The sequence below is a fragment of the Hemicordylus capensis genome, chromosome 5 (genome assembly GCF_027244095.1).
Source record: "Hemicordylus capensis ecotype Gifberg chromosome 5, rHemCap1.1.pri, whole genome shotgun sequence".
Lineage (NCBI taxonomy): Eukaryota > Metazoa > Chordata > Lepidosauria > Squamata > Cordylidae > Hemicordylus > Hemicordylus capensis.
Genome location: NC_069661.1, coordinates 134,738,269 through 134,753,506, shown reverse-complemented (window position 1 = coordinate 134,753,506; position 15,238 = coordinate 134,738,269). Strand labels below are relative to the sequence as shown.

At 43.3% G+C, this 15,238-nt stretch overlaps 1 protein-coding gene across 6 annotated transcripts in view; it reads left to right on the top strand.

Annotated features, from left to right (window-relative positions):
- Positions 1-15,238, top strand: part of SAMM50 (SAMM50 sorting and assembly machinery component) — a 34,721-nt gene that overhangs the window by 18,575 nt on the left and 908 nt on the right. For 4 of the 6 annotated variants that reach the window (XM_053252891.1, XM_053252892.1, XM_053252893.1 and 1 more), the window contains 4 exons: positions 1,389-1,459; positions 1,956-2,023; positions 13,593-13,739; positions 13,950-14,091. In XM_053252891.1, coding sequence (XP_053108866.1) covers positions 1,389-1,459; positions 1,956-2,023; positions 13,593-13,739; positions 13,950-14,091 — 428 coding nt within the window. Of the gene's footprint in view, positions 1-1,388; positions 1,460-1,955; positions 2,024-2,119; positions 2,168-8,868; positions 8,994-13,592; positions 13,740-13,949; positions 14,092-15,238 lie in introns of those variants that run through there. The other 2 variants (XM_053252894.1, XM_053252895.1) reach the window with 2 other exon arrangements.

Genomic DNA, 15,238 nt, shown 5'->3' with positions numbered 1-15,238 from the left:
GTTGCGGCATGCTAACATGAGTAATTCCCTGAAGCTTAAGGTAAACTCCGAAAAATCCCAGAGCCTTTGTGTAGCAGAATGGCCAAAGCAGATGCAGGTAGGGCAAAGGTGGTTGTTGTTTTTAAAAAAAAAAAAAGAAGAAGAAGAAGGGGGGAAAAAGACCCAAGTACAATCCAGGATGATTGAAAAAAGGTAAAAGGTTTTGTTTATTACAGTAAAATCAATCTCAAGCCTCAAAACGTGTTTGTAACATTTGTCCCATGTCAGGCAAAAGAACTCTGCTGGGTCTCAGGTACACTGGAACCCTTTAAACTCTCCCAGAAAAAGCTCCCTATTCCAATTTTCTCTCTTACTTTTAAGTAAGAGCACATCAAAGAGAAAAAGCTTTCTCCAGTTGTATCACACTCCAAAGAAACATAGGTAATGGATAAATTAGCTCGGAATTTTCCTAACAGAATTATGTCATTGTGTTGAGTCTGGGTACTTCAATGGGAATGAATAGAGCAGTGGTTCACAGCCTGGGGTTCTCCAGATGTTGCTAAACTACAACTCCCATCATCCCCACCACAGAAAATTGTAGCTGGGGAAGATGTGCGTTGTAGTTCAGGAACTTTTGGAGGACCCCAGTTTGGGAGCCATTAGACTAGAGCTATTAAGCAGGTTTATAGCAGTAGAAACACAAAGGTGGGAAATATCCTTCTCATCTGCATTAAGTCTCTCAGGATGACAGTGATTTTCACCAAATGGTCCACCAAAGGAGGAAAAACAGGAAAAGGGTTATGTGACTTACAAACCGAGCCTATGTGAAGCAAGCTGCTTGCATACAATGGAGTTTTTAAATTGACCAAACAAAATAGAGATTCTGGCCTAAAGAGAAGCCTTTCCTTGACAAAGAAGTTCCCAACAAGCACATGCTTCCAGCATGAGCCAGAGGGTTTATGCATTTCATGTTGTCTGAACCCACCAGTCCTGGGTTGCCAGTGTTGGGTTTCCTCCATCAACCTGACATTTGTAACCAAGTTTTGAAGTCTGATTACAGATGTCAGGTGGTGGAGGGAGCTCAACATTGGTGGGTCCAGACAACATGAAATGTACACAACTTGCAGCTTACGCTGGGAATGTGCGCTTGCTGGGGAACTGGTTCTCTCCAACTTACTTGAGATGGGTCATCTGAACCCACCCATTGTTATAAATTCATTGAAAGCAGGAACTCTTGTACTGTAAACTCTGGAAGGAGAAGAGGACAGCAGTGACCAAAACAAAACCCCAGTTCTTCAGGAAATAGTGTATGTAATGCTGCCAGTAACCCTTGTTTTTGGTAAAGTGTATGTTTTATGGATTCTGAATAGTAATCTGTATGTATTAAGAAAAAGAATGTTTCTTTAAAGGTTTTGTCAGCTTCTCTCTGGGGTGGAATGTTGGTTCCTATTGGAGAAAAACCATCCAGTATTGCTGATAGGCAAGTAATTCAGTTTGTTTTGCCTTGAGTATGCATTTTGGGTTAGTCTTGTTCTAGCCTAGTTCGCATATCCCTTGCATACAATTTTATTTAGATTTCTATCCCATTCTTTCCCATATGCTCAGAGCAGCTAACAGCATTTTTAAAATTAATAATGCTATTAATAATAACATGTGTCATTGAAAATGTAGACTTACTGCTTGTCAGGTATGGCCTATAGCCTGCCTCTCTCCTTCTTTCCCTGTGTTGGGGCTCAAAATCAATAGTCTGTGCTAGTGCATGTATATATTCTAGATGAATTTGCACTGATATATATATTTGGAGTTTAATCGGTTTTTTGGGTAGGGGGTAAAATGATGCTCAGTACTGACATTGTTGCAATTTATATATTCTTATTTGTTCAGGCATTGAGCTGTGCTGCCATTAATATTAATTTGATGGTTCAGCTTAGTTGGGATCTTTTGCTATATGTAGTCAATGACTTCTTTTCTCTTAGATTTTATCTTGGTGGACCAACAAGTGTGCGTGGATTCAGTATGTACAGCATTGGACCTCAGAGTGAAGGTATAAGACTTTTTTTGGTCCAGTTACATGCTATAAGAGTGTTACAAGAGAATGGTCCAAGGACTCTAGATGATGATAGATTGTTAACGTTAACAGATTTCTACCTGACCACAGCCTGGATGGGAGGCTTCCTGGGAACTCTATGTAAGCTACTCTGAACTTGTTTAAAGAATAGGCTATGCTTCAAAGAGTTAATTTAGTATGCATACCTCAGTGGTAGAGCATATGCTTTGCATGCAGAAAGCACCTGATTGAATTCCTAGCACCTCCAGGTAGGTCTGAGAAAGACCCTTGCCTGAAACCCTGCAGTGCCACTTCCAGTCAGTGCTGACAAGCAAATTACTATGTATCATGAGGAGTGTTGTTTTAAAAACAAAAGTCTAAGCCACTTCCCATTTTGAGAGGTGAGTCTAAGCCATGGAGAATTATTCATTTACTTTTTGAATTAATGTTACCAGTTTAAACTTAATATTTTATTATAGCTAAATATAATTTATCACTCAGATGTTTAAAATTACAGTTCTTGGAATTGCCATGTGAGTGCAACTGTCATGAAAAGTGATTTTCACTTTTTAAAAGGTGGTGTCTGATTTAATGACACAAATAGTTCATTAAGGAAGAGAAGTAACATTATTATTTGATTATCAAAAAACTAGCTGACTTAAGAACAGAGTTAAAGCTAACTCATTCTGGTTCAACCTCCACAAAGCCAGGGTATTGGAACCTAAGGCGCCTTAACATGTCATGTGATCAGTAATGATGTTGTGTAATGTTACACATTGTGCTCACTTAAAACTTGCCCTCTGTGCACTCACATGGATAATATGGGACATCTTTGCTGGTGTACTCCTTCTGCCAAATCTTGATTTGGGCCTCAAAGACCAAGAAAAGGTGTGGGTGCATGGAAGGCACATTTCTAAGTGAGCAAAATTTGTGACATTGCACAACATCATTACTGATCATGTGGTATGTCTGTTAAGGTACTAGCCTTAGGTTCCAGTTTCCCAGCTTTGTGTAACTTGAGCCAGAATGAAATAGCCTTAACCCTGGTTTTAAACCAGAAGGTTTTTTGCTCATCAAATTTTCATAATTTGTGAAAAGGAAATCTATGATTACAGAGTTACCCTCCCCCAATGTAACATTTAATGCTGATTCTAAAAAGACAGTGGGACTGCATTATATTTTATACTAGCTTAACTTGTGCAGAGCATCTGCTCGCTAGTACTTGATTGCTCCCCTCACCCCCCCCGCCTTAGCCCCCTCACCACAGAGATATCTCTTCTCTCTCCTGAGCTGTGTTCCTGTTCCTCCTCCTTCCCCATCCTGTTGCTTCCATCCTCCTCACCCCTCTTGGTCATGGCTGCAGTATTGCTGGTGTCGACTGACCAAGCCACAGCCTCCTAACCCCAAAGATCTCTCCACCCTCACCCCGTTCCTGCTCCTCCCTGCAGGAGCAGCAGCAGCTGACCAGGCCATTCCTCACTGCCACTGCCATGGCTGCTTGTTCCTCTCAGGCCACTGAGAGGCCCGGGCCCATCCCTCGCCCCTTCCTTCCTTCTTTCTCTCTTCCTCTTTCCCTTTCTTTTTCTCTCTTTTTCTCTCCTCCGCTCACTCGCTCTTCCCTTCTCACTCTCTCTTTCTCTCTCCCCCTGACTTAACAGGTCTTGTTCATCTTGTTTCCTCTTCTAATTCACACAGTGGCAGCCTCTTTCTTCTGAAGGGGCTCTTTCCTCCCTCACAACCCCTTTCTTTGTAGACCCCTGCCAACTAACAGTTGCATTCCTACTGACCTTCACCATCACAGGCTCCTCCTCCCTATAGGCATATGGAATTCCCACTGCCCAATCACCATGGTGCTTCTGCTCTCACAGGCTCCTCCTCCCTATTTGCATATGGAATCCCCACTGCCCAATCAGGTGCTTCTGCTCACAAACTCTAGCAAGAGCTGCCACGCATGGGGTTAGCCACTGGTATGCCTTAGTGAAATATATATAAAGAAGATATTCCTGAAACAGTTGTAGTATATTCTACATTGTGGTAAAGTCTTACAATAATCATTGTAATATACTACAGCATATGCAACAGTGCTTTGCAAGGTACACACAATGCTGGAAAGTATATTCCTTCCCAGCACTTTCCCCATAGAATTATGTGGGGAAGGTTCTGGGAAGGACTACATTTCCCACTTTTCTGTGTGTGCCTTTGAATATGGTGCAGGGGCTTGACAGTACTCTGTTACTCTTAAGGTCCGCCATCACCGTGCTGGGAAAAGCACAGCACTGTGTGAATGTAGGAAATGGCACTCTCACTGGAGGGTTGTTTTTTGGGGGGGCGGGGGGAGACTAGCCCCCACTTCAAAAACATTGTAGATCACTGACCTATTGAGTTTTTCCACTGTAAAAACATAGACTCCTCTCCCATTCAATTGCAAGACCTAGGAGAGAGAAGTTAGCAAACTGGGAATCGGGGAAGTCAAGGGAAATTATCCTGTAGGCATTCTGACCATGGGGCAGCGGGACACTGTCAGCTGTGAGGTAATTTTGAGGGTGAAAGGGAGTCATTCTCTGCCTGGCAGACAAGAAAGGATGCGGGAATGCTGTAATCCTGTGCAGACTTACTAAGAAGTAAGCCCCAGAGAGGGACTCGAGTTAATATATTCTATATTTTTTTACTTGTACACATGTACACTGCTAACTACTTTCTGTGTTGGTATGAATTTGTGTGCATGCATGTGTCTTTATGGTTGTGTGTTTATGCTCATGCGTGAATGTTTGTGTTTTTCTGTGTGCGTGAATTTTCAAATTCATCCCATACACCACCAAATTGCTTCTGCTTCTCCCTGCACAGTGCCACTAACTACCCACCTGGCTTTCTGAACCTGTCCATTCCATGTTCCCCTTTCCCTGAGTGGTCACCTTCCATCACTAAAGGAACAGGCATTACACTTGCAGTAGAATCCACTAGTCTCCCCCTACCAATGTCAGAGTACTGCCAAATGTGTCAGTGTTCTGGTTTCATTGTCAATCTGGTTATGTTTTGTATAACATCTCCAGCCCTTGCTAGCCATAACTGTTGAACCACTGCTCAGAACTTCATGAAACCACTAAAAGACCACCTCCTTCCTAGACAAATGTGACAAAGTACAGTAGTCATTTTTACCTAAATGTGAAATAAATATGATACACCTGGGTGAAATTTGGACAAATGGGGTATTGCTTTGAAAATATTCACTCCGGTAATAACAAGCTAAGCTTAACTAAGGGTGTTTAGCGTCACTTTCCCCTTCTTAAGGTTCTGAAGCCAGAGGTGAATGGAGGAGGAGCAAGTCCTGGAGAATGACTTCCTAGTTCTGAATGTAGCTGATTGATAAGGAGAGTCTACGCACATTCTGATGTCTCTAGAATTAAATGTTCCCTCCCCCATCCTCCTTTTATGTGCTTTTATTGTCTCCCTCCACTAGGCCGAAGTGAGGTGGCAAAAGGGCCTTGCAAAACACACAAGGTGGAGTGAGGTGACAAATGGATGTAGGAGGTCACTGTTAACATTCCCTTTCCCACTGTGCCAATCAGATTTTCCATTTAACAAAACATGGCAATTTTCACTTGTGCTGAAAAAAGCATGGAATTTGCAAGTTAAAGTGCCCATCTTAACGTCCGCACCATATAAGCTGTAAAGACTTTGTATCGTCTTGTATATTAGGCTGGTTTTAGAAATTAGGGTTCATGTACCCATGCTTTGCCCTGATCTTTCCAGGCACAAATTCAACAGATGTCCCTGATTAATTTCTGACTGATGCCTCTCTTCTACAAGACACAGTGCCAACACAAAATGCCACCTGTATAGTAAATGTCCAGCCAGAAATTCAGGAGGTCCCCAATCCAGCCACAAGACCTGCCCAACACCTAATGGTTTTCTGTCTGATGCATCTCTACAAAGCACAGTTGTTTACCCAAATGCTACGTACTGTAACAGGACTTGAAACCTTCACACAAATAGAACTCATTCTTGTGAGTAGGACCCATGCCTTTACTCATGAGAACTTTGCTTCTTTGCTTGCACATAGATCATTAGCTTTATTTATAAGTAGATCATCCATTTTTACTTGCTAGTAAACCCAAAACCTTACTCTTACGTAGAGCTAGACTTACCCGTGGTTAGCCCCTCAATCTTATTTGCAATTAGACAACACATCTACTACTACTTGTAGGTAACTACAAGTAGTCATCACATCCTGATTGTGAGTAGACCATCAGCCTTATGTTTTGTCTCTAAAAATTACTTGCAAATAGTCGGTACCTTTTTGCTTCCTGAGTAGCCCCACAAGGGTGATTATTCCTCACCCTTACTTGTGAGTAGGTCTATTCTTTAAAATGGATGCAATGTTTCCTTTTGAGTAAGGTTGTGGTCTACCCATGAGTGAGGATGGGGCTTCAATGAGAAGGGTGTATCCGTACTCAGAAGTAAATTATCAGCCTTACTCATGAGTAGAACCTCAATGTTACCTGTGAATAAGGATGCAAGACCTAATGGTGAGTAGGATGGAAGGTCTGCACTCAACCAAGGATGCAAAGTTTTCTCAGGAGCAAGGTCCTGGGTCTACTTGCAGGTAGCGAGTACACTTTTATGTTAAGGTAAGGTCTACTCGTGTGAAATTGTGAGTGCATGGAACCTAATTTCTCAAGTAGCATAATATAAGACTACAACATCTTTTCAGCTTATATGATGTGGAAGTTAAGATAGGCACCTTAACTTGCAATTTCTGTGTTTTTCACAATAGAGCATGAATGAAAATTGAAAGCAAAGATTTTTGGATTATTAAATATAACAGAAGCATGTACATATATTTATTTAAAAGAATTCAATCTTACCTTTTGACCAGATTGTCCGTGAGGTAGCTTACAAACAGAATTAGAAATAGAATTTAATAAAAGGTGACACATTTAATAAAATATTGCCTAATCCACATAAACCATTAAGCAAGACTCAGTATAGGTTCAGCAAAACCAATCAGTCAGATACTGCTAATTTCCGGGGGTGGCAAAACAAGCTCAGCCATGGTGAGCCCCTCATGTGGCCATCAGGAGAGGCCAAGGAAACATATGGGAAGGAGATGGATTAGCCCCCCTCCAGGCACTGTCAATCTGCCCCCTTCCTGTGTGTTTTCTCAGGCTCTAGTGACTGGCTTGCGGCCTGTTCACTAACTGGGAGGCTGGAAAGCTAGCAAATCGGCTGCAAGCTGGCTGGGAGAAGCTGAAGAAATGTGTGGGAAGGAGATGCAGCTCTGTCTCCTTGCCATATACTTCAACTTTCCATGCTACGAAGAATTACCTCATTAGCACCTCATCCTCCCATGGCAATAAATTGCATTGGGGGATAATAGTAGTTGTAGGCCAGCAATAGTTGTTCAGCCTCAGATTGGCCACCCCTAAGCTAAATGGTGCAGCCCTAATGAAAAGTCATACTAAATTTCTAGGCAAGCTCCATTTTCTCTTGTTTTCTGGTTTGATCATGTTGTTTCTCTGTTTGATTAGTTTTTTAAAAGTGGAGTTTTAAGTTGGCACTTGATGTATTACCTCGGAGCTGCATACTTTCCTGTAGTTGAAGGTTGATTTTTTAAAATGTTAAAATAAGAAACAAGTTAAAATGTTTGTTTGAGCAAGTTGTTAATCTTCTGTAGGAGTTAATTGTGTCACTTTTATTATGCACTGGTTGCCCAGGTTAATGGCATTGAAACTGTGCCCAATGTAGTCTCACCTCCAGTCTGATCTTCACTTTATATGGCTGAGCATATATAGCTGGCTTATACTGTAGCTGTCATTGGTCCATATAGCTCCGCATTGTCTACATAGACTAATTGGCAATACCGAGCTATAGGGTTTCAGACTTTCCCAGCCCTACCTGGAGCTGCCGCTGAATTAATCTGGAAATGTATCATGTTGTGTTTCTATTAAGTAGGTGGGAGGAACCTGGATGAATTTGACTGTCTTAAGACTAGAAATGTGTTTGTACTTTTAAATTGGGGGGGGGACCTTATACATTTAAAAAGAAACTAGCTTAACAGAGCATCTGCACGCTAGTACTTGATTGCTCCCCTCACCCCCTGCCACAGCCCCCCTCACCTCAGAGATCTCTCTACTCTCACCTGAGTCGCATGCCTCCTCCTCCTCCTGCTTCCATCCCCCTCATCCCTCATGGTCTCTCCTCCATCCCCTTCAGCCCTCTTGGTTGCAGCTGCAGCGTTGCTGGCGCCTGTTGGCCAAGCTGCAGCCCCCTATCCCCAGAGACCTCCTCACTCGAGCCCCACTCTTGCTGTTTGCCTTTCTCGCTGCCGCCACTGCCATGGCTGCTCATTCCCCTCAGGCTGCTGAGGGCCCAGGCATGTCCCTCGCCCTTCTTTCTTTCTCTCTTTCCCTCTCTTCTTTTTCTCTCTTCTCCACTTGGTCTTCCCCTCTGTCTTTCTTCCCCTCCCTTCCTCTCCTCCCCCGCCTTTCCTGAGTTAACAGATCTTATTCATCTTGTTTTCTCATCTAATTCACACAACGCCAGGCTCCTTCTCCTGAAGGGGCTCTTTCCTCCCCCACAACCCCTCTGTTCACAGACTCCTGCCCACTATCCTTTATAGAGAGAGAGACAGACAGACAGAGAGATTCCTCTCCTCTACAATCAAGAACATCTTCTGGCCAGTAACAGTTGCATTCGAACTATCCTTAGCTGTCACAGGCTCCTCCTCCCTATCTGCATAGGGAATCCCCACTGCCCGTTCACCACTGAGCCACAGGCTCCTCTTCCCTATCTGCATACGGAATCCCCACTGCCCAATCACCATGGTGCTTCTGCTCTCACAGGCTCCTCCTCCCATCTGCATATGGAATCTCTACTGCCCAATCTTGGTGCTTCTACTCACAAACTCTCGCGAGAGCTGCCACACATGAGATTATCCACAGGTGTGCCTTAGAGAATTATATGGGGGGGGCGGGGGGAGAGTACTGGAAGGTTTGCATTGATATTCAGTAATAAAAGACTATTAAGGCAGGGGCAAAGTGGCAGATGCCCATCAACCGAGGTAGTATTGAATCACTAAAGGTTGTCCTGGATTTTACTATTTTGGATGGAGGGTTGCTTATTTGAATATTCCTTTCCCTTCCAAATCCCAGTACAAATGAAAGAAAAAGCTTCCGCTTGCTACACAGAAAAATAGTGTGTTGGGAAGAATGCCTGACTGCACTCTTCTTCTCTGTGCAGTCATACCTGTGGTTCTTCTCTTGAGCTGTATCTCATTCAGAATCTTCCAAAGCTTTGTCTCAGATCAGTTTGGGCAGGAACCCTGCCCGCAACATGGTACAGCCTGAGCAGAATCTCATTCGGACCTTCCAAAGCTTTGCCCAGCCTTGCCCACTCTCCTTCAATTCTTCTTTGACCACTGCAACAGCTGCCTCATGAAGAGGCTTTCTCTTGGTGTTTTTCTCACCCAGCTAAATGAGGATTTTTGCCTCTTTATCCATTTTTTAATTTCTTGTTTTTATTACCTTTATATTCTTTAGGCATTAATTTTAATTTTTGTTCTTATTTTTTCCTCACATTCTGCCCACCCCTTGCTGCTGCTGCTGCTCTGTCTGCAGCCGTGGACTTTTGGCAGATATATTTCCTTCTTTTCTTTTCTTCTAAGCAGTAAAAGCATAAAGAGTAAATTCCTACTGAGAAAAGCACACTCTAGACACCGTGTAATCATTCCTCTTAATTAAGGATGTTGTTCTCAGAGAAAGCACTTCTGGCCTCTCTGTAACTTGGCCAAGAATCCCAGTGCATCTGCCTAATTCCTGTTTAAAATATGGCATCCTCTATCATAGCTCTTTGGGGCTCAGTGCCTACATGGAACCCTCAGTTGCCTTGAATTCTGGGAATCGGCAAATTCTGCCAGCTCCAACACTGGACAACAGTGATGAGCCAGCTTCCATCTCACAGTCTCAAAGTGCCTTGACTTTGGCCAAGGCATGGGCATATGTCTTCTGATTCAAAGCTGCCTATACAGACTCCATCCTGTTTCTAGAACTCCTCTGGAACACTGGCTAGGCATTCTAACTGTGCTTTTGGCTTAGAGTGGGGAATTAGCTTGGCTTGGGTGAGCAGTTCTGTTACAATATCAATTTGAGCAAGTGTTGCATTTTGGAAATGATGAGGAGGCAGAGATGCAATGCAGCAAATTTATTTAGGATTATTGGGGGATACAGGAAGGCAAAAGTTAATACAGCAAGGCAATAAAATCTTAACTGACAGTCTTAACAAGACTCTTACTGAGAGGAATTTAGCTTAAGGTCCAAATGGTAGGTAAATCAACTTAAGGCTTGCTGTAGAAAGGGCTTGGAGTCCGGAACAGAGAGAAGAGAAACGGGGCAAGGAGACTCAAAGAGGCAGAAGATCGGCTTTACCTCTCCTTGGTCTATTGCTGCATTCGGTGCACTTGTAGATGGGTACATGGGCAGATCTCGCAGGGATAAAGGCAGAAAAGCGGGAAGAAGGAAGGGCAAGTAGCATAGAGCTACCACTCGCACGCTTAAGAACCAATATGATGAAGGTCCAGGTAGACTTCCATGCAGATTCCAAGGCCATGTGGCATGGTCAGGAGTATTTATATTTCAGAACCATGCTTGGAGGCAATGCTTAAGTCATGCTCCCTCCCTGACGGAGAAGAAAATCGCTCGGGTAAAACAAAGAAATTCACAGTTGCATGAGCTGATCAGTCTTGGGTATAACTTGCCAAACAAAAGGCAAGAATAGCTTGTGGAGGTGTGTGTGTAGCTATGAATAGCTGGTGGACTTAAGGCTTAATTGGAAACAGTGTCGCTGCTCCAGGTACAAAGATATATGTTTTTAGATTTTAATGAACTGCCTCCGCTCTGGTCCTTTGCTAATAGGGCTGTTAATGGTGCGTTGGGAAATACTGCTTCTTATCTGAGTTGTGGCAGAAAGTGCTAGCCAGCTATCTTGCTGGCTGTCTGCCTTCTCTTGAGAGATCAAGAGAGGTTGGGGATGATCCTTTGCAGTCTTAGCTATTCTGACCTTGGGGTACTTTCTCCCATCTCTGCTCTAGCCAAGCTACCAGCTGTGAGCTTTTGCCAATATGGGCAAGTGAAAAGTTAACGCTCCCATGAACTGAAGTATCCCAAATGGAGATTGTGTGCGCACAGTTCCAGCTGTGTAGAGGGGTGCACTCTGTGCTCCCCAAAATTAGGCTTTCTAGCAACAATAGGAACTTAGGAAGCTGCCATATATTGAGTCAGACCATAGGTCCATCTTGCTCAGTATTGTCTACACTGCCTGTAGCGGCTTCTCCAAGGTTGCAGGCAGGAATCTCTCCCAGCCCTGTCTTGGAGAAGCCAGGGAGGGAACTTGGAACCTTCTGCTCTTCCCAGAGCGGCTCCATCCCTGAGGGATCTTACAGTGCTCACACATCAAGTCTCCCATTCATATGCATCCAGGGTGGACCCTGCTTACCTTAGGGGACAAGCCATGCTTGCTACCACAAGACTAGCTCTCCTCTCAATCTTGAGAGGGATTCTGGCATTCAGACTCATGCAGCATGCATGTAACTGAGACCAGGGCATCAGTCTTATCATCCAAAGGTGAATGGGATTCTGGCACTGGGGATCAAGCAGAAGGCACAGAACTGGCCTTCTGACCTGCCTGAGGTGCAATTTCTGCTTTCCTTGGCATCGAGAGTTAATAGTTGCATCTCCCCTAGCCTTGAGCTCCAACTGAGACCCAACCTGTTTTTGCTTGCACTACACTGACAAGTACTAATCATGTGGGAAGTTGAAACCCCATAAAATCTAGCTACAGTGGTCCCTCGACTTATGAACTTAATCCGTTCCGAATGCACATTCGTAGGTCGAAAAGTTCGTAAGTCGAAAAGCGGTTTCCCATAGGAATGCATTGGAAACGGATTAATTCGTTCCGGAGCCTAGGAAAAAGACCCAGACACCCAGTTTTTTGTGCAAAACTCTTTATCAAGTGCACTTTAAAGGCATGCAAACTGCACAGCAACATTACTTTTCAACAATAAACATTTACAACAGCACTTTATCATTTTTTGGGGACCTGATGCAGGTCACTTCAGGGCACTTTAAAGGCAGGCAGGCACATTCAACATGCCTCAGCCTCAGCCAACATTTCTAAACCTTACTCAACACAGTTTTTTGACCTGATGCAGGTCACTGCAGTGCTTTTCAAAGACAGGCAGGCACAATGAACATGCCTCAGCCAACATTTTAAAGCATTACTGTACACACCTCAGCTTTGGAACATGTTAAGGACACTTGTGTGCAATTCTAAGGCAGGCACTCTTCGAAGGAGCATGCCTCTTTCTTTACACCACACATCTCAACTTGGGAACATGTTAAGGACACTTGTGTGCAATTCTAAGGCAGGCACTCTTCGAAGGAACATGCCTCACCCTCAGGTTACATTTCTTTACACCACACACCTCAACCTGGGAACAGGAAAAACAGGAAATGTAAACTGCAAACAGCAATGAACTTTTTAATTTTCAAACCAAAAAAATCATTTCTGGGAAGAGGAGGCAGAGGGTGACAACTGGGAAGAACAGCAAGGTTCTTCCTCCTGCCTTGCCTGCTTCACCACAAACTGGTCCATGGTCTGCTGCCTCTGTCTCTTGCGGAGCATTGCTCGCCATGGGGCAACGACCACATTATCAAAGTGCTCCACAGCTTCCTGGGCTGCAGCCTGATCCTCACTGAGATCGTTCACAAAAATTCGTAAGTCGAGGAAACCGCATCTAAAATTCGTAAGTCGAGGAAACCTCATCTAAAACCGCCAACAGTTTTCCGTTCGGATGTCGAAAAATTCGTAAGCGTGCGGCCACTTTTTTCGTTCGTAAGTTGAAAAATTCGGATGTCGAGTAGTTCGTAAGTCGAGGGACCACTGTATCTGATGCTATATTTGTCCTGCTGCCTTGATAATGAACATTCATGGTATGGACAATACAGCCTTTGGTACCTAGCCACAGTACCTAACTTATTTCTTGTTTTCTAGATGTCACAGTTGAGAGCCTTGGTACCTAACTCTCACAGTACAGGCAATTCTGTCATGGTACAGACAATTCAACCTTTGGTACCTATCCACAATAATTAATTTTGGTTTTAGTTTCTACATTTCATTGTATGGATAGTTCAAGCATTGGTACCTAATATTGTATAGCTGGTTTAACCCAGTATTCCCTTTGTGTGCACACATGTGTGCATGCACACAAGTTTTTTTGATGTCTGCTCAGTTAATTTTAGCTCCTGCTCAGGTTGAATCAGAAAGGCCTCATTCTGAATGCAGGTGCGCACACACTGCCTTGATACTGCCGCCCAGAACAAAACTCATTCTGTGCATAGATTGAAATATTTGCATGGTAAGCACAGTGGTTTTAGGTGTCTGTACAGTAAGATCTTCACACTAAGATCAGAGTTAGAAACTGTAGATTGGTACTGTTAAATTATCTAATTTTGAAAAGTGTCCTTTTGGATTTCTAACATGGAGAACACTTTATTTTGATTTACTGTTCTAGGTGATTACCTGGGTGGTGAAGCCTACTGGGCAGGAGGTCTGCACTTGTACACACCTCTCCCTTTTCGGCCAGGTCGTGGAGGATTTGGAGATCTCTTTCGAACACACTTCTTTCTCAATGCAGGCAACCTGTGTAACCTTAACTATGGTAAGATGCAAATACATAAAAGGCCCAACAGCCTTTTAAAAAGTCATTTAGATCTGCAAAAGACTGGGTTCTACTGGAAGTCAGGTGTGTTTTGCACCTAGGATTGAATTTTGTATTTGGAGTTCGGTGTGTTTTAAATACTTCAACTCCCTATACTTGGAAGAAAGCTTGGGATAATGGTTGTGAAAATGACTTCCTTTCCCTTCTCAGGTGAAGGACCTAAGGCTCATCTTCGTAAACTAGCAGAATATATCCGATGGTCTTATGGTGCTGGAATAGTTCTCAGGCTTGGAAACATCGCACGATTAGAACTCAACTACTGTATACCTATGGGTGTACAAAGTGGGGACAGGTATGTTTAGTCTGTGTTTTATGATTTATTTAAATTCTGTATTGCATTTTTACTTAAAACCTATTAACTAAGAGTCAAGATGATTTACAATAGTGGTCAAGACTGTTCACGATTTAAAAATACAATGAAATTCACTATATGCTTTCTTCCCATCCCATAAGAAAGCAAAAGAACTGGTCTCCTTTTTACGTTGTTCAGGGTCCATAGAGCTACAAAGCTAGAAATTGATTTCTTTCTAAAGGGCTAACAAATCTTGATGGTTTTTCCCTGTCATGTAAAACTGTACAGAGATGTTGCCTAATACCCTGTGATTCCACCACAGAAGAAGCCTTTTCCCTGAATGATCTTTTGTTGTTGTTGCAAAAGTAAGATCTGGAACAGGGCTTTATCTACCAGTCTTACAGGTTGCAGATATTCAGATGGGCAAATGTGATCCCTAAGAGATGCTTGGCACAAGCAATTCTGGGCTTTGTATGTGGTTATAAACAGCACTTTGAATCATGCTCAAAAGCAAAATGATAGCTGGTGGAGTAGGGCAAACCTAGGAACATGCCTTATACCAAGTCATACTCTTGGTCCATCTAGCTCAGTATTGTCTACACGGATTGGCAGTGGCTCTCCAGCATTGCAGGCAGGGATCTTTCCCAGCCCTACTTGGAGCTGCCAGGGATTGAACCTGGGACTTTCTGTATGCAAAGCAGATACTCTACCACTGAGCTACAGCCCTATCCATAAAAATTGATGTGGTATGCTTTCTATGCCTTGCGCAGCTTTAAAAAAGGGGGTTGAACAAGACAACCTCAGTATTCACGGGTGTTCTGTTCTCCACTACTCATGAATACGGGGTTATTGTGAACCGCCCTGAGCCATTTTGGAAGGGCAGTATATAAATCTAATAAATAAATAAATAAATAATTGGGGCAATGGGATCGGGGGGGGGGAGGGCGGGATCTCTCGGAATCCTGAAAGTTGGTTTAAAAAAACACCAACGGATAGGCTTTAAAGGGCAAAATAAAGTGCCCTAACATGCTCAGTGGGCCTCCGGCAATCCAGCAGTGCCCCCCCTCCCAGTAAATAGTCCCATTTTTAGTTTTCCCCCTTGTTTTCACATCGTTTTTTCTAGTAAATGAGTCAAAAAATGGCTCCA